Source organism: Pituophis catenifer, unplaced genomic scaffold (assembly GCF_029215685.1).
Source record: "Pituophis catenifer annectens isolate HBS135680 unplaced genomic scaffold, rPitCat1.0.hap2 SCAF_7, whole genome shotgun sequence".
In the NCBI taxonomy this organism is placed as follows: domain Eukaryota; kingdom Metazoa; phylum Chordata; class Lepidosauria; order Squamata; family Colubridae; genus Pituophis; species Pituophis catenifer.
The window spans coordinates 42466602-42486098 of record NW_027256887.1 but is presented as its reverse complement, the minus strand read 5'-3'; the positions used below and the strand labels follow the sequence as shown (position 1 = coordinate 42486098).

The 19497-nt window shown below is 44.3% G+C and overlaps 1 protein-coding gene across 1 annotated transcript in view; it reads right to left on the bottom strand.

Moving 5' to 3' along the window:
• Positions 1 to 2332: 2332 nt before the first annotated feature.
• RASSF3 (Ras association domain family member 3) overlaps positions 2333 to 19497 on the bottom strand; it is an 80807-nt gene continuing 63642 nt past the window's right edge. The window contains exons 3-5 of the mRNA XM_070948092.1: positions 17699 to 17963; positions 16585 to 16700; positions 2333 to 3289 (exon numbers count right to left, since the gene is read on the bottom strand). Coding sequence (XP_070804193.1) covers positions 3140 to 3289; positions 16585 to 16700; positions 17699 to 17963 — 531 coding nt within the window. The 3' untranslated portion in view covers positions 2333 to 3139. The remainder of the gene's footprint in view (positions 3290 to 16584; positions 16701 to 17698; positions 17964 to 19497) is intronic.

The following is a 19497-nucleotide window of genomic DNA, read 5'->3' as shown; positions in this document are numbered from 1 at the left end:
GTGACCCCAAATAAAGATGGAGTTGATCAAATGGTTTAATTGTATTGCTGCTGCCGTGTGTGTGTGTGTGTGTGTGTGTGTGTGTGTGTGTGTGTGTGTGTGTGTGGTTTTTAATATGGATTCTGAGTGTAGTAAGATGTGGATTTTGAATGTAGTAAGAGCCTCCTGGAGTTACCTGTGTGTGAATTGATAAGCCATATAAATCTGTTTAATAAATACTTAATCAATTTTGAAGTGTGTTGCACATAATAATTGAGTGGTCATATGCTTGAATAAACAGAAGCAAATATGTGAAAAACCTACTAATTAGTGCCATATTACACATTTGAAGGAAAACAATAAGTTAGTAAAAGAAATAACCATATAGTACAATGCCAACTTCAGCTTTATTTATGGAAAACTTGCTGCAGTATTTTCTTTACATCAAAGGGAATTGGATTTCTGTATAAAAAACTCAAAAATAATAAATAATGTTTCTCAAAAAGTGTTTTCCATGTCTTCTCCAACCTATTCTTCATTAACATATGATCAAAACATAACATCCTTAACATCTTTGAAGATTAGGAATGTTACACTAAAATAAAAATTGAATCCTACATTAAAATAATCACTGAGTCTCTTTATAATTAAAAATAATAATAGCAGTAACCCAAGTAAAAGAATGTCTGGATTAATACAAACTGTTTTTCTTACTCCAACCTGTAGTACATAAAACACATCAAAAAAGAGTAAGAAAACAAAGTTCAAGTTAAAATTATAATTCACATATTTGTAAATTGTCATTCAATATTCAAAAACAGCATTTCAAACTTAGGATCAGATGTTTTTAAAAAACTAAAACATTAAATGCTTTATCTTAATACAGTTAAATGACTCTTACACTGGTTTACAACTTAACTGCTCCAATAAGCAAGCTAAGGAAAAGAGTCAAATTGGAAAACACTCTCAAATCACCATTCTGAAATCATATCTGCATACACATACACAGAAAAACAAGTTCTGATTTGCTTTACCATGGTGATATTTATTTTTCACCAGTTCTACCATAACATGTAATACTACTTTTACACTGTGTGCCCTTTTGACAAGCAATATTGCTTTCTTATGTGGCTTTGGATTTATGCTAAAAGAGTAAACAAGGAAGTGATATTTTCTACCGAGATAAGATAGGGAAAGAAATTATATCTTGAACATGGAGCAAATGAACAACTATTCAGTGGAAAGAACAGAATATTGAATGGGAAACTGAAATAATCGCCCCAAGCATTCTTTGTTTTACCTCAGAACTTTTTATTCTGCTCTAGATTAATGCCCTTTTTTTCAGTGATGCTTTATGAAGGAGTAATCAGGAGTAATGTTTGCATACTGGTCATTTATGTGCAAATTATATTAGAAACAAACTATAGTGGAACCCAGGATGCACACTAAGATAAAATATAAAGTAAAACAGCATTAATATGTCACTGCTTCATTAGATGACTAATAATATCCAAACTGATCCATTGACCTGACTTAGTATCTTAAGGAAAATAACATCATAGTTGCAGTCAAGCACCACTATTCTATGTAACTTTGATTCTATCTCCAATGAAATAAAAGACAAATACAGAGTACTACAGTTAAGTGTGAACAGAAAGCAAAACAAGGTATGTCATTATATATTAACCACAAATTTCAAAATATTAATATTCTATTGTAGTAAAGATTGTCTCTGTACTTTGAAAGTTATAACCTTATTTTGACAAAAGCAACCAAAGATTGCCATGAAGGCACTTTTTAATAATATATTAGTGTTGCCTGCAATATCCACCAGATGTCACCATTTCTAAGGATGTTCCTCAAACTTTTAAAGTAAATGTCCAAATGGATTATATTTTTAAAAGGATTGGCCAATGTGATTATTTTAAATTATGAAAATTAAATTTATCCCAAGTGAATATATTCTGATTGATGGCTGCAAATAATGGGTACATTGACCTCTGTTATATATTTTTCTAAATGTTTCTATTGCACATTCATTTCTTTGGTTTTGTTATACATACCTTAGATAAACTAAAAAATAGTTTATCTATTTTTTGAGGAAAAAATACTGCTAATTAACTGCAAAATGTCCCCCCTCACAAATATCTTACCTAGAATCCTAGTCAACTTTTAGTTGACTTTTCAGAATAGAAATTAAAATTTATAGATTGTCAAGTTATTCACAGTGCAATGAGTATAAGTAAAAGTAATACTTGGTTTCAAATGGAGGAAATTTCATATTAAAAATAACATCATGAAGATAATTTTTATCTTTTTTCCAAGAGATAAACTGTATATTCAATGGAATTCAAATAGACATTTGGACATTTAATAAATGATAAGAATTCCAAATTAACAATTTAATGTTGATTTTAGATTCATAAAAATCTCTACAATATTTGAGCATATCACAAACTTCATATAGGTTTGTGACCATGTGCTGCATATCACATGCAGTTTACTCTCTACTATATTTAATAAACCCTCTTCAACAATAGCACTGAATATATTAATTTCAGTAATGAACAACAAAATCCGTCAACTTTCTTTCTCATTACATTACCCAACTGCAAAACAATCTCTTTTCAATATTACTTCAACATTTCTTTTCTCCAACTCTTACCTTCATTTCAACTTCCATTATACCTTCTATAGTTCCATTTGAACAACTTTAACTTAACATTTTGAGTATTATTTCTCTTCAATGTATAAAAATAATTTAATTTGCAAAATTATAAAGAAATATTTGAAAACAGGCAGTCAAAATCAATTCTGCTATCAAATAGTCTGCTAATTCTTCTTATAAACCGAGTTTGAGTAGCATATCATACCCCCATTGTTTTAACATTAAAACAGAAAAGCTTCATTTTTTACTGCGTTTGAAAACAGACTTCTCTGACAATCAACTAGAGAGGAAAAAAATCAAGACATAGCATAAACAAAAGCCTGCAAATATTGCAATTTCCTACATGCAAAATATAAGTATATCAATCTATAGAACTGCCTTTAGGAAACAAATTATTCTTTGTGAAAGTCATTTTGCTAAAGGTACTGGATCTGGCAAGTTACTTAAAATTAAGCAACACATGTCTTCCCTGAGTATTCTTTGACCCCCCCTTTAACTTGGAATCCAAACTCCACCAAGAGCTTCTTCAAGTTTTTTTCTGTATACTGCGTAGCGTCTTTTTAAGGTTTGTAGTTGCTCATCTTCTTCTTTGTCCAAAATACGCACGAAGTTCTGTAGTTCAGGAAGGCTAAAGGCTTCCCACTGTTAAAATAAAATTGTGGATTTATCCATGGCATCTAAGAACAATTGACAATTTGGTTTGTAATTTTCATTTTATTGTGCTACTCAAGTAGAAACCAATAAATTTATTTTCCTTCAGGATCTACAAAATACAGAAATACATAAACCTATAGATAAAACCGTCCATGATTAAATCCATGTATTTCTCACAAATTTCAAAAGCATGCAAAAAAAGAGAATAACTCCACATTCTTGAAATTTTTAGTTCAGAAGCAGGAAGACAAAAAGACCAAAACACTAATATTATATCTAGCTAGTTTTTTAATAAATACCAATTTATATGCAATGGCCAAGAGGGATGATGACTAATCATAATTGTTAGGAGTGGAAACCTGGAAATCCAATTTGCACATGTAAGAATACTATATTTCATATTAAGCCATATATTTTACGGCCAAAATTTTGGGGATGTGATTTATTAACATAGAGTGAGAACAGGGTAGAAATAAAAGATCTCTAGTGCATAAATAAATTTAATTTATTTCAGTGATAAAATTTCTTCCATCTAATTTAATCTGTTACTGTTCAGACAATGAAAAAAGAATAAGACAAACTACAAACACAATTAAAAATATAATAGAAAGAAAATCATACTGGCCTTTTCCGACATGAATTATGCTGCCTGATGGAAGCATAGATCAGGATGTTATAGAACAACATCTAAATTCTATAAAATAGACTGACAATTATGTTTTTCTGCCTATTAATAAGTGGGATACTCCCAAGTATTTTTATAACCATGTTATCATCAACTGCAAAGATCTGGGAAGGAACCTCAATAAGTTGGAGGCTCAAGTGGTATTCTCATCCATCCTTCAGTCCCATGGAAAAGAGAAAAAATGGAATATAAATATTGGTACAGAAGCATAGGTGTCTGTGCAAATAGTATTGATGGAAAATGTTTTATCAAATTTGTAGATGACATTGTATGGAATAAAGGTAAAGGCAAATGTTTCCCCTATTTAGTTGTGTTCAATCTAGGGGGTGGTTCTCATCTGTTTATTAGCTAAGGGAGCAAGTGTTGTGCGAAGATACTTCCATGTTCATGTGGCCATGACTATACATGGAACACTGTTACCTTCCCACTGAAGTGGTACCTATTTATCTGCTTACATTTGCATGCTTTTGAACTGCTAGGTGGGCAGGACCTGGGGCAAGTAACGAGCTCACTCCATTGTGGGACACTCAGATTTTGAACCCAGGCTGTTAACTTTCCAGCTGACAAACTCAGAATCTTTAACTGATGATCCAACTCATCCCCATTCTGTATGGAATAGGTACTAGTATAATAGATGACAGGAATAAAACTCAAGATGATCTTGATCAGTTAGGAAAACTAACTGAGATAACAATTACTATGTGGCTGGGAAATAAATGCAATTTTAGGCTACAGCAACTGAAATAGTTTCTTAATCAGGAAAAACAACTGATCTATTTTATTCTACATAGATCAGATCCAACTTCACATATTTTATCCTGCCCTGTACACATTATTTTAGAAAGTATTTCGAAAAAATAGAACAAGTTAAAAGAAGGGCAAGAAGGATTACTTTACCATTAAAAGATTGTAAACCAAATGTCATAAAAACAAATTGAGAGAACTGGTAATGTTTACCATGAATAGGGGAAAAAATCCTTATGGGTGATAATAGCACTGAAGTATCTGAAAGCATGTCATGCCAAAAAAAGGCAAGACCTGTTTCCTACTGCATCAACGTTAAGGATATTGAATATGCATTTAACAATACTTACAACCTATCACAATCACAAGGAGCTCTTAGTAGTATAAGTAGGCTCCATAGGTGGCTCAGTGGCTAAGACACTGAGCTTGTCGATCAGAAAGGTCGGCAGTTCAAATCCCTAGTATAGGTCTCCTGCATGAGCAGGAGGTTGGACTAGATGACCTTCAAGGTCCCTTCCAACTCTTTACTGTTACTGTATATATCTTCAGTCAAAAAAATAACAATTAGCTAAATCAGGACTATATCAACAACAAGGTAACTGAAAGTAAAGAGAAATAATTAATTTACCAAAAGTGATAAAATTGATAGGTTTTATAGTGTTTGGAGGCTATTAAGGATGGATGGGGACCAACGGGCTGAACTTGAACCTTGGCAAGACAGAATGGCTCTAGGTTTTGGGGTCCTTTGGTTCATTGGAGAACTGATCTTAGATGAGATAGCACTGCCCCCGGCAGACCCAGTGTGTAATCTAGGGGTTCTTCTCCACTCACTACTCCTGCTTGAGGAGCAAGTGGCAATCAGGGACATGAGGGCCTTTGCACAACTGCGGGTTATTCACCAGTTACACCCTTTCCTGGACCAACATTTTCTGCTCACTGTCACTCACACCTTAGTTACCTTCCGTCTTGACTATTGCAATGTGCTCCCTATTTGTGTTGCCACCTGATCTCCTTCCCTCTGGTACTGTGCCTGTTACATCTTGGCCTCCTTCCATCGCCTTTTATCAGCCTCAGCATTGCAGAGAGGATCAGCAGGCTATGGGCTTCGGTGTTGAAAGTCTTGGACAATTTCTGCTGCCTCATTCCGGAAGGATGAACCATGACTCCGCTGGCGGCTCTTCTGCCGCCTAGTCGCCGTGAGAGGGAGGCTGCGGCTAATTCCCTCCGGACTAAATCGTTGCAGCTGCTTGTTGACTTTCCATCGTGGCGAGAGAGCGGTGGATTTCCCAGTTGCCCCATGCTCAGCTGTATTACATCTACTCCTCCCGGCATTACCAGCTCTGGCACCCATAGTCGCCCTTAACCACCTCCCATGTTTGTGAACTGGCCTATACCTCGGCAGACCTCTTCTCACTGCGAGACTCCCCCCACTTGCAGGTGTGGCCCTCTACTCTATCGAGGGCCTACCTTTATGACAGGCTTTGGAACCCCGAGAGGTGGCATGTCGCAAAAAGGGGATTGAGGGGTTTTTTGGGGAAATTTTTAGACAGATTTTTAAGGGGTTCTGGGAGGGGGGAGGGTTGTGTGGGTTTGGGGGATAACCCACGAGGGGAGGGGTCTGGCCCGGCTGCTAATTGGGCCACGGGAGGGTGCGGATTCTGGGGGTAAGGGGGGTATCAGAATTCACTCTATTGAGGGCTTTTCTATCAATACGCTGAGTGGGAGAGGCAGATACGGCGGGAGCAGGGGGCCATATCACGTGGTTGGGGCACGCACTCGCTATCTTCAAGCGGTGGCATGCCCTGGTCCCCATAGCCCTTCTTGTTCCCCAGGTTGCACAGACTCTCAGGGCCCGAGCCTTCGGCTGTTGTTATGCAATGCCAGGTCTGTGGTAAATAAAGCCCCCCTCATTTGCGATCTTAGGAGGGGGGAGCGGACCTGGCAGGTATTACGGAGACCTGGTTGGGCCAGGAGGGGGGAGTTCCCTTCGTAGATATGTGCCCACCAGGCTTCCGGGCATTCCACCAGCCGACAGCTCAGGGCAGGGGCAGGGGGGTGGCGGTTATTATAAAGGAAGGTCTTGAGTCGAGGGAGACCACTGTTCCACAGATAGCCGGATGTGAGTCCCTTCTTGTGAAGTGCGGCCGTGGAGTGCAGATGGGTCTGTTGATCACGTACCTGGCTCCCTGCCACGTGGCAACGACCCTACCTGAGCTGCTTAACGTCATAGCCGAGGTGGCGGTTGATACCCCCAGACTTTTGGTCATGGGGGATTTCATCCTGCCATCCATCGGTGAAACGTTTGAGGTGGCTCGGGAGTTCATGGCTTCCATGACGGCTATGGACCTGACTCAGTTAATTCAGGGCCCTACTCACACGGGCGGGCACACTCTGGACTTAGTTTTTATCTCTGGTCAGTGGTTGAGTGGCCTTGATATAGTGGATATAGTCATCGAACCCTTGTCATGGTCTGACCACTCGCTCCTTCGACTTGACTTTCTAACCACTACACCCCACCGCAGGGAGGTGGGACCGACTAGGTGGTTCTGCCCCAGGCGCCTGATGGATCCTAATAGGTTCCAGATGGAGCTTGGGCCATTTCCTGAGACTCTGGCTCATGACTCGGCCGAAGACCTGGTGGCCGCCTGGGACCGTGCGGCTGCTGGGGCTTTGGACCGCGTCATGCCTTTGTGGTCTCTGACCCGGCACCGAACTCACCTGGCTCCTTGGTTCTCCGATCAGGTGAGGGAGATGAAGCGCCGGAAAAGACGCCTGGAGAGCAGTTGGAGGACCAGCCGTTCCGAATCTGACCGAACACTGGTGAGGTCTCATATTAAGACCTACCTAGTGGCGATAAAAGCGGCAAAATCTAGCTATTTTGCCGCTCTTATTGCGTCATCAGATAATCACCCCGGCCGCCCTGTTTAGGGTGACCCGCTCCCTTCTCCATCTGGGAGCGCGGGATGATCCCTTGCAGGGTCGAGCTGAGGATTTTGTGCAGTATCTGCATGACAAGATCGCTCAGATTCGGGAAGGCCTGGCCTCTGACTGGGTAAGTCCAGACGAGATGACTGAGGCAGGTCTTGAGAGTGTTATCTGGGAGGAGTTTGATCCTGTGGCTCCCGAGGATGTGGACAGGATTCTGGGACGGCTGAACGCAACCACAAGTTTATTGGACCCATGTCCCTCCTGGTTGGTGCGGGCCTCCGGGGAGTTTACACGAGGCTGGCTCCAGAGGATTATTAACGCTTCCTTGAGCGAGGGTGTCCTACCGGCTGCCTTGAAAGAAGCGGTGGTGAGGCCCCTCCTCAAGAAGCCCTCTCTGGAGCCGGCTGTTTTGGCTAACTATCGTCCAGTCTCCAACCTTCGTTTTATTGCGAAGGTTGTTGAGAGTGTGGTGGTGCGGCAGCTTCCACAGTACCTGGATGAAGCTGTCTATCTAGATCCGCTCCAGTCCGGCTTCAGGCCTGGGTACAGCACGGAAACGGCATTGGTCGCGTTGGTGGATGATCTCTGGAGGGCTCGGGATAGGGGATGCTCCTCTATCCTGGTCCTGTTAGATCTCTCGGCGGCTTTTGATACCATCGACCATGGTATCATGTTGCACCGGTTGGAGGGGTTGGGGGTGGGGGGCACCGTTTTGCGGTGGTTCTCCTCCTACCTCTCTGACCGGTCGCAATCTGTGTTGGCAGGGGGGCAGCGGTCGACCCCGAGGCGTCTTGTTTGTGGGGTGCCGCAAGGGTCGGTCCTCTCGCCCCTTCTGTTCAACATTTATGTAAAGCCACTGGGTGAGATCATCCGTGGCTTTGGGGTGGAGTTCCATCAGTACACTGATGACACTCAGCTGTACATCTCCACCCCAGGCCACCCCAACGATGCCCTTGAAGTGATGTCCCGGTGCCTGGAGGCTGTGCGGGCCTGGATGGGGAGAAACAGGCTCCGACTCAACCCTTCCAAGACCGAGTGGCTGTGGCTTCCGGCGTCCCGATATAGCCAGCTGGCGCCATCGCTGGTTATTGGGGGTGAATCATTGGCCCCCAAGGAAAGGGCTCGCAACTTGGGCATCCTCCTGGATACACGGCTGTCTTTAGAAGAGCATATGACAACCGTGGCCAGGGGGGCTTTTTATCAGGTCCGCCTGATACGCCAGTTGCGTCCCTTTCTAGATCGGGACTCCCTACGCACGGTCACTCAGGCACTCGTCACTTCCCGTCTGGACTACTGCAATGCTCTCTACATGGGGCTCCCCTTGGGGTGCACCCGGAGGCTCCAGTTGGTCCAGAATGCGGCCGCGCGGGGGTTTATGGGAGCGACGGGGTGCTCCCATGTGACACTTCTCCTGCGCAAGCTGCACTGGCTTCCTGTGGTCTTCTGGGTGCGCTTCAAGGTGTTGGTGACCACCTTTAAAGCGCTCCATGGCTTAGGGCCGGGGTATTTACGAGACCGCCTTCTGCCGCCAATAGCCTCCCACCGACCAGTTCGCTCACACAGAGAGGGCCTCCTCAGGGTGCCGTCAGCCAGACAATGTTGGCTGGCGACCCCCAGGGAGAGAGCCTTCTCTGTGGCGGCACCTGCCCTCTGGAACAACCTACCCCCAGAGATACGCACGATACCAGACCTCCGGACTTTTCGTCGGGCCCTGAAAACACATCTATTCCATCTAGCCGGGCTGGCTTGACCCCATCCTTACGGTTTTAAATTTATAATTGGTTTTAATTGGGTTATTTTAAATTGACGGCTAAAAGTATTTAATGTTTTTTAAATTGTTTTTAAATTTTATATGTTGTGTTTTTACCGTGGCTGTTCACTGCCCTGAGTCCTAAGGGCGGTATACAAATTAATTAATTAATTAATTAATTAATTAATTAATTAAGTAAGTAAGTAAGTAAGTAAGTAAGTAAGTAAGTAAGTAAATAAGTAAATAAGTAAATAAGTAAATAAGTAAATAAGTAAATAAGTAAATAAGTAAATAAGTAAATAAATAAATGTGGCTGCCCTATTCAGAAGCTCCAATTGGTTCAAAATGCACCAACCCACATGATTTTGTGCAAGCCCAGGTGTGCACGTATTTTACCTCTCCTGTAGGAGCTGCCAATTTGTTTCAATTCAAGGTGCTGATTGTCATCTTTAAAGCCCTACATGGCTTGGGACAGAACTCTCCCTCATTACAACTACCTGACCCACCATAGCAGGGAGGCAGGGAATGTTGTGGGTTTCCTCTCCTAAGGAGGGACATCTCCGTGGTGGTTCCCTCCCTTTGGAACATCATCCTCACAGAGATTAGACTGGACCCTTTCGCAAGGCTTTGAAGACCTTGTTTTCCCAACAGGCCTAGGGAACCCAGAGTGGGATGGAGCCCATCAAGTGGCTTGTTTGACTGATTGCTATCGCCAAGGAGGGGAAGAGGCATTGGATTTACCGTGAATGCCGTTTCTCCAAAGGATGTGGAGTGGGTCAGGAGTGGGATGATCCAGCTGGTCTGGCCAATCACGGAGTCGAATTGCTTTGGCCACGCCTCCTTAGGCCTCCATTGCTTCCAGTTTGTTCGACGAAGGCAGATCTACAAGATAGGCTCCAGCAAAATCAGAAAGGAACCAAGAAAATCGCAGGTGGGAGGGGCTGACCCACTCCGCATCCTTCGGAGAAACGGCATTCACGGTAAGTCCAACTGGAGCCTCTTCTCCCATAAGGCTGCGGAATGGGTCAGGAGTGGGACATACCCAAGCTCGTCAGCCCTACGGGTGGGAATCCTGCGATCTAGGAGGCCGCGGGGCCAGGTGCACTTGTTGGAGGACCCTCCTGCCGAACGATGCCTCCACAGATGCGAAGACATCCAAACGGTAGTTTAATAAAGGGAACAGGAGTAGTCCAGGTAGCTGCCCGGCAAATATCTTCGAGGGAGGCCTGCGTGGCCCAAGCAGCGGTGGTAGCTGCACTGCGACTCGAATGAGCAGTGATATGCCTCGGAGTAGGAAGGGATCGTGATTCATAAGCTTGGGCAATACAAGCCCGGATCCAGCGACCTATAGTGGTCGAAGATACTTTAGATCCTAGCGAGGCAGGTTGGAAAGAGACGAAAAGAGTTTCAGAACATCTGGTAGGGGCGGTCCGCAAGATGTAGATTTTAATAGCTCTGTGGACATCGACAGTATGCTATCTATGTTCTAGGGGATGAGCAGGTTTGGGTCAAAAATTGGGAAGGATAATTTCCTGCTCCCGATGAAATCGGGAGTTAACTTTTGGTACAAAGGCCGGATCCAAATGGAGGATGACCCTATCCGGATGAATGACACATAAATCCGGCCTGACGGAAAGGGCCGCCAATTCCGAAATGCGGCGGGCTGAAGTTATGGCCACCAGGAAGGCAACTTTCAAGGTAAGGAACCTAAGGGTGAAAGTACGGAGAGGTTCGAATGGAGGTTCGGTAAGTGCCTTCAACATCTGTGGCAAGTCCCAGGTGGGATATCGATGGACTATGGGTGGACGAAGATTCCGGACCCCACGTAAAAACCTCTGAATAGAAAAATGATGTGACAAAGGTACACCTTCTCTAGGAGACAACACCGTGGCGAGAGCTGCAACATGCCGTTTGAGAGTGCATGTTGCAGCTAGACAAATGCTAGTCGCTTACGGTATCCATCGTGGAGGAATTCCAGCACCTGCGGAACAGAAGCTGACAATGGATAAATACCTTCCACGTGGTGATGTAGAGTCCGATGGTGGACTGCTTTCTGTCTGCCTGCATAATGCAGATGACATCCTCTGAGTAAAGCGCCTCCCTCAGGAGGAGCCCCTCAAGAGCCTGGTTGAGCCACTGGGGCTCTGGGTGGTTGAGCGCCCCCTGGCTAAGGGATACCCTCCCTGGAGGGAACCGCCAAGGGCGTGCTGCTGATAGTGTCACTAGGTCTGAGAACCAGGGTCTTCTTGGCCAATAAGAGGCGACAAGGACGATGTCCGCTTCCTCCGCTATGATCCTGCGTATCACCCGTGGGATTAGTGGCAGCGGGGGAAATGCATAAAGGAGTCCCAGAGGCCAGTGGCAGCGGAGTGCATTTGTGTCCTCCGCTCCCGGTGATGGATAACGAGTGAAGTAGCGGGGAAGCTGCGTGTTCACTGGAGAGGCGAACAGGTCCACCTGCGGTCGCCCGAAATGAAGACAAATGTCTCGGAAAAGATCAGGGTTGAGACGTCACTCCGATGCGTCCACGTATTCTGGCTGAGAAAGTCCACCTGGAGATTGTCCTTGCCCGCGATGTGATCTGCCCGCAGAGAGAGAAGATGAGCCTCCGCCCATCGGCCTACGAGAAGAGCTTCCTGCATCAGGGACTTGGATCTTGTTCCTCCCTGGCAATTTACGTGGGATTCCGCCACGTTGTCGGTAAGAACTAATAGATGGTGTCCCTGGATCGCCGGTTGAAAGGCCTGAAGGGCCAGGCGAATTGCCCGGAGTTCCAGTAGATTGATGCTGACTGCGTCTCCATCGGAAACCAACGGCCCTGGACTACTTGAGGACCCAGATGAGCCCCCCAGCTGAGCAGACTGGCATCTGTTGTCATGAGGAGAGGTTGAACTTCTAAGAAAACGCACCCTTTGTCCAGGGCCTGGGACAGCCACCAGTGCAATGACTGGCGGACAGACAGAGGAACCCTGATCTTGGCTCAGGAGGCAGCAGTCTTTGTCCGTTGATGTGGGAGTAATAGCCATTGAAACCTGACACGGGCATGCAGTCGGGCCCAAGGGACTATGTCTATACACGACGCTAGCTTCCCTAGTAGGCGTGCAAGTTCGAGTTCGAGTTTGGTCACAGTCGGTTCCCGGAGAAGTTGCCGTATGAGCAATCGGAGGCTGTCCTTCCTCTCATGAGAGAGGAAAACCTGTCCCGCCTTGGTGTCGATGATTGCCCCGAGATGTGTCAGGCGGGTCTGGGGTTCTAACTGGTTCTTGGACATGTTGACTAGGATCCTGCAATACCTGTAATGTCAGTTGCAAATCGACCTGAGCCTTCTGGAGGGTAGAGGCCTGGACCAAAATATCATCCAGACAGGCTTGAAGCCTCACTGGAACGGATCTCAGGTAGGCCACAAGGGCCGCTAAAATCTTGGTGAAGCTGCGCGGAGCCGATGCCAGTCCAAATGGAAGGGCACGATATTGGAGGTGATGCCCCGCGTAGCTGAATCTGAGATACCACCGGTAGGCCGGCAATATGGGGATATGCAGGTAGGCTTCGGAGAGGTCTATGGAGGCTAGAAAGTCTCCGGGCCTTATGCCCTCCAGGATAGATTTTTGTGTGCTCATTTTGAATTTCCGGTACACAAGATGGGTGTTCAGTGATTTTAGGTTTAGAATCGCTCTCCAGCCCCCAGAGTGTTTTGATACCACAAAAAGGATTGAGTAGAATCCCTGTCTCCACTGGTCAGGAGGAACCTCCTCGACTGCTTTGATGTCTAGAAGATGCTGAATGGCAAGCTCCATGAGCTGACGCTTGCAATGGGAGTTGGAGACAGGGCATGGTACGAAGTGGCTCGGGGGGCGGGAGAGGAACTCCAACGGGAGGCCAAATTCTGTTGTGTGTAGAACCCATTGGTCGGTCGTGCTGCAGGCCCATTTGTCTATAAAGAGACTTGGCCTGCAGGGGGAAGAGTGGTGACAGTCATTTTTGATGGCGGAACTGGCGGCCGCCTGTTCCACGAAAGGACCGCTGGGGGGGGGCAAATGATTTAGGCTTGTCCCGAAAAGAACCCCCATCCTGGGGACGAAAGGATCCCTGAGAATATGGTCTCTGACTAGTACCCTCCTGAGGGAAATTTCAAGTCGGCTGCCTACGGTAGTAGGGAGTGGCTCAGCGATCGGCCCTTCTGGTGACAGAAGGTAAAACCTTCTTTCTATCCCTATCCTCCACTAGTAAAGGTTCAAGGGGATCGCCAAACAGCTTAGACCCCGAATATGGGGTGGAGGCTAGGCGCCATTTGGCTTTGAGGTCAGCTGGCCGTTGTCGCAGCCATCGACGGCGGCGTGAAGTCACTGACAATGCCATGGCCCGAGAGGCGTACTTGGCCGCGTTGAGTGTGGCATCGGAGGCAAATTGAGTGGCTGCAATTATTTGTTCAGGTCCTGATGGACTCTGACCTCTTGTGCTGGCAAGCGAGATTGTAGCTGTTGAAGCCACAATAGGGAAGAAGGGGAAAAGGAGGCCGTGGTAGCGGCCTGAATCGCCCAAGCCGAGGCTTGGTGAGTTTTCTTAAAGGATAAATCAAACTTCCGATCTTCCGGTTTAAGGCCCTCAGAAGTATCTCCCGAAATGTAAGGAGAGGTAGAAGAAAGGGCAGTCACCGAGCCATCAACTACAGGTACCTGCAATAGGCTGGTCAAAGAGGGGTCCATATTGTAGTTGCGGCGGTTGTATCCACTGGGAGTGGGAAGAGTAGCCGGGTTAGCCCATTGCTTACGCATGACATCCGTGAAGAGTTTGGGCGTGGGAACAAAAAACTGTTCAGCAACCGGTTCAGCAAAAATGCCCTGACCAACGGCAGTGGAGGTAGTTGTCGGAGCAGAAGCAGGATCCAAGAGGCCCGATGTAACCTTGGCTTTGTGGAGCAGTGACTTGAAAAGCCTCTGTGGGAATAAACCTGTGAATGCTGGGACATCTGGTGCAGCGGTGTCATCATCCGAAAGATCAGCATCCCTCTGCAGCTCGTCTTCCAAGCCGATGTCAGCGCTGCCACGTGACCTCGTGGGAGAATGCTCGGGTGATCCAGTCAGACTAGCAGAGGGAGAAACTCGAGAGCGTCTCGAATGAAGGCTTTCTGAAACTAATGATGCGGAGCAATGCTCCCTAATGCCTGCCTGAATGCCATGGGAGATGGCCTTGGCAATCAACATTTGAACAGACTCAGGAAGGTCCTCCAGTTCCGACTTGGAGGGCTTAGCTGCTGGATGAGCCGGAGGAGGGTCCTGAGGCGTGATGGAACAATCAAAGGGAATCCCCTTTTTGCCTGTCAGGGGAGTGCGAAGAACTGGTAGAAAGTCTGTTCTGTCTCTCTGGAGACAGGGCCCTAGATAAATCTATATCATCATTAGGTCCCTGGTCAAGAGCATTCTCACGATCTGCAGGGAGAATTGTGTTCAGATCAGATCTGGTCTTCTCCACCAGTACATTCTGTTCAGAATTTTTGTGATGTGACTTTTTTACAGACACTGATTTGGATGTGGCCTTGCGGCCAGGCTCAGTCTTGCTAGATGACTGGTCTGCCATATTAATGAACAGGCCTAAATGGCCTCGAGAACCTGCACACAATAAGAATGATTGTTGTTGTTGTTGTTGTTGTTATTATTTATTAATAATAATAATAATAATAATATAAGGCAGCTGTTCTGGGAGTGAGCAGTTAGTGCTAACACTGTTCTCTTAGTCCTTTTAAAATGGCCGCCAACAATGGGACAATGATGCCCAAACAAAATGGCCACCGTAACTGTCACTCTGCAAGACAGTAATGGCGGCAAGGAAATGTCGTTGAGGGCCCAATTCGCCGCCTCTCAACACCGTCGCGCCAAGGAAATACCTCACAAGAGTAGCGCTGGGGTGGAGGTCTCCAAAGTCTCTTCTTCCGCCTCTCAGCTGATGATCGCTGAGGCGGTGGTGGCGACAGTGACGGAGAGGCCGGAGCGATCTGCTCCCGAAGCGCCGAAGGCGAAACCTTCAAATATGCACTCAGCTGATGAGCGCTGAGGAGGCGGTGGCAGGAAGCCAGAGCAATCCCCTCTCGAAGCGCCGAAGGTAAAACCTTCAAATCTTCTTCCCCACCTCTCAGTTGATGAGCGCTGAGGCGGAGGCAGCGGTGCCACCGGAGCGATCTGCTCCCGAAGCACAGAAAGCGAAATCTTGAAGGCTCCTCTCCCGCCTCTCAGCTGATGAGCGCTGAGATGGCGGTGGCAGCGCGGCGGCAGTGTTTTCAGCCAATACTGAAATGGCCTGCTCGCACAGCACAGAGGAAAAGGGCTAAATACAAGAAAACAATCTCCCACCTCCCAGCTGATGAGCGCTGAGATGGCGGAGGCAGTGGCGGTGCGGCGGCGGCGTTTTCAGCCGAAACTGAAGTGGCCAGCATGCACAGCCCCAAATAGAAAAACGATCTCTAATCTGTCAGGAGTGAGAGACTCAGGAATATGTCTGGTCGGAACTGGAAGCAATGGAGGCCTACGGAGGCGTGGCCAAAGCAATTCGACTCAGTGATTGGCCAGACCAGCTGGATCATCCCACTCCTGACCCACTCCGCAGCCTTATGGGAGAAGATTATTGTTTTAATGTTGCATATTGGATTTTTTTTTGTAAGCCACCCACAATCAGTGAGAGTGAGTGGATGGCCATAAATTTGATAGATAGATATTAGACAAACAGACAGATGGAGGCAGGCAGGCAGGCAAATAGTCAGATTTTTATTGAATGTTAACGGGAAAAAACACTTTACTAACAATAAAAATAGTTGAGTAAAATAATCAGTTGGCCAAAGAGATGGTGGATTCTTTTGGCAGATATTTTCATCTGTTAGGAATACTTTAGATCAGATTCTTATACCAAGCATAGCATGGCACTGAACCCAAAAGGTTTTAAATATGCTTTCCAATATAAGAGTCTATAAAATCTACACTATACAAATAGTCTTCAAACAGTTCATTTAGTGACTGTTCAAGTTAAGGACTACCTGTACTTTAATTGGCTACTTGCTTGCTTTTCTCTATAAACATGAATACATTCAATAGGTTTGAACTGGAAGTTGTACACCACTAGTTAGAAATCCTAGCAATGAACTAGCTGGACTTCCAAGATTTCCAAGTACACAACGCAAGTATAACTTACCAAAAACTCCCCAGATTCATGCTCACGCAAAACAAAGCTAAGCGTATCTGTTCTTGGGCCAGCCACCAACCGCAAATAGAGAGGATGTTCTGTTTCTGAGAGCTTACACATATAAACTGCAAATAATACAAAAGAAAGAATACATACTCAGATTTCTGCTGATTATCAGAACCACAGCTTTATCAGCGGACAAATAGAGGAATCTCAGTATTACATTATATAAATGGAGAACGATGAGCAACAAAGAATAATGAATGGTGCACTAGAACCATTATAATCTTTGACTGGTGATGAATATCCTACCTTTCTATTTCACTGCTCTTTATTATAGTTTGTGAAAGTCCATAGTGACACAGTATGCTTAATGAACAGTTCTAAGTAAATAAACCCTTTACATTCAGAAAACTCAAGAAATATTCTCTAAAAATTATGTGCAACATTGGAAATAAATAGAATAAAATACAAGGTTTATTGTGAAATTTATTGTGAAAGGGAAGAAGAGCAAGGAGGGAGAAAAATTCCTATTTCCTTAGCTTTTTTCTCTCTCCATACTTCACTGTTTCTCTTTTACAAGGTTAACACATGCTGGAGGTGAAAGAATTCCAAGAGACTGAGGCAATAACTGTAAAAGAATATCAAGATAGCCTTGAAGAAGGAATTCAACAGCTGTTAAATAAATATCAGCTTAGCCTTGGAAGGGAGCACAAGGTGAAAAACAAATCCAAGAAGGCCCTAACTTGATTTTCTTTCATGTAAAAAGGAGGAGAGAAAGTATTTGCTATGTCCTTGAACCATAAAGTATATTTTCCTTATCTGGTCTCCTTCAAAAGGCTGACAGCAATCAAGATTACTCTTAGAAAAGTCACCCAAAGATTCTATTCAGCTGAAATTAATCATACATATGCATGAAACAGGTCAAAAAGGGAAATTTGATTTCTGCTATTTTAATAGTTTTTATGTTTTATTAGAAATATCAGTTTGTCAAATAAATCTATTTCCCAACACACAATGTCTCAGAAATAATTCTACTACATCTAGATCATAAAAGAACAAAATTAGCATCAAAATACTTTTCTTTAATCCACTTATAACTCAGAAAAATCTATTTTCATACCTTGATCTTCCTTGTGACATTGTTTATAAAGTGCAAACTTGGCAGGATTATCAGCCACTAGAAATTTTTTGAGCAAAGCCTCAATAACTTCACGGACTGTGTTAGTACTGCTGATATGAAGAGTGTTCATATCGCCATTAGGCAAATAAAAAGTTGTCTCATTGCTGTTAAGATGCTTCCCTACATTCACAGAAGTCTGTAGAGTGATAGGTCTGCAAAGTTCTATCTGAACTTTGATGAAGCCAGTGTATATTCCGCTTGCGTTCTATAAATAAAAACACATACGCATATAACAATGAAATCATATTTTTTTTTTCTATAACAAAATGGAGAACAGATATATTTTCATGTACATGCTTTAGATGGCACAGGGGAAGAAAAAGAAAACTCAGCAAATAATCAAATTGCTATTTCCCCCGATACTTAGGTAAATACAGATTGCTTACCAGTACAAGCAATGCTTAGTTAACAGTGCAACTGGAAATACCAGAATTTCAATTCAATTTCAAATCTTTATTGTCAGTGCACAACATATGTACAATGAGATTGGTTGAGCTCCCTCAGTGCACCCATCAAAACACACTACAATTCACAGTGAAGACAGAAAATCCCTAACCCAATAAATCATATTAACAACCGCAAAGCAGTGCAGTCACATGACATTGCGCTTTACTATCATGTTGCTTAGCAATAGAAATTCTGGCACTTCCAGTTGCCACTGTTAAGCACTATCATTAAGCACAATGACTTGTGCCCACCATTTGTGACTCGTACTGACTTCCTCGTTGACTTGCTTGTCAGAAGCTGGCAGTGAAGATTGCAAATGGCAATCAAATGACTGCAGAATACTGCAACAACATAATTGCAAGCTGGGCACTGAGAATCCAGGGAATCCTGTGCAGGGAGATTATGATGGTTGGTTTGACAACTGGCCATAAGTAGCACTTAGCAGCAATAGCACTTAAGACTTATATACTGCTTCATAATGCTTTATAGCCCCTCTCTAAGTGGTACCACTCATTCAGTGCTGTCATAAGTTGAAAGGTTTCTGAACAAGCAAAAACCATTTATAATTGTGATTGAACAGAACAAGAAGAAACCAGCATGGCTGCACAAAGATCTCTCTGACAAATTGAAAGACAAAAAGGACAAGTACAAAAAATGGAAAGAAGGACACATAACTAAGACAGGATATCAGCAGATAGCCAGAATCTGCAAAGATGGTGTCAGGAAAGCAAAGGCTCAGAATGAACAAAGACTTGCAACAAAAGTCAAAGATAATAAAAAAAGTTTCTTCCAACATATAAATAACAAGAAAAAAAAATAAAAGAAACAGTCAGTCCACTAAAGAGAGAAGAAAGAGAGAAGACGGGAAAGAAGTATCAGGCAGCAGAGAGAAAGCAGAGTTGCTTAACTCATTCTTTGCATCAGTCTTCACACAAAAAGAAACAGTAGTCCAATCTACCAAAAACATAACTGTAAAAGACAGGCTAGAAATAAAAGTTAAAATAAGCAAAAAATTGTAAGAGAACACCTGTCTGATTTTGATGAATACAAATCACCAGGACCTGATGGATTACACCCCAGAGTTCTAAAGAAGCTGGCAGAAGTCATCTCAGAACCACTGTACCACATCTTCCAAAAATACTGGAGCACCGGGGAACTACCAGAGGACTGGAAAAGAGCTGATGTGGTTCCCATCTTCAAAAAAAAAAAAAAAAAACAGACCCAGGAAACTACAGACCAATCACCTGGGAAGATATTGGAAAAGATAATAAAAAAACCAGATCTGCCAACGT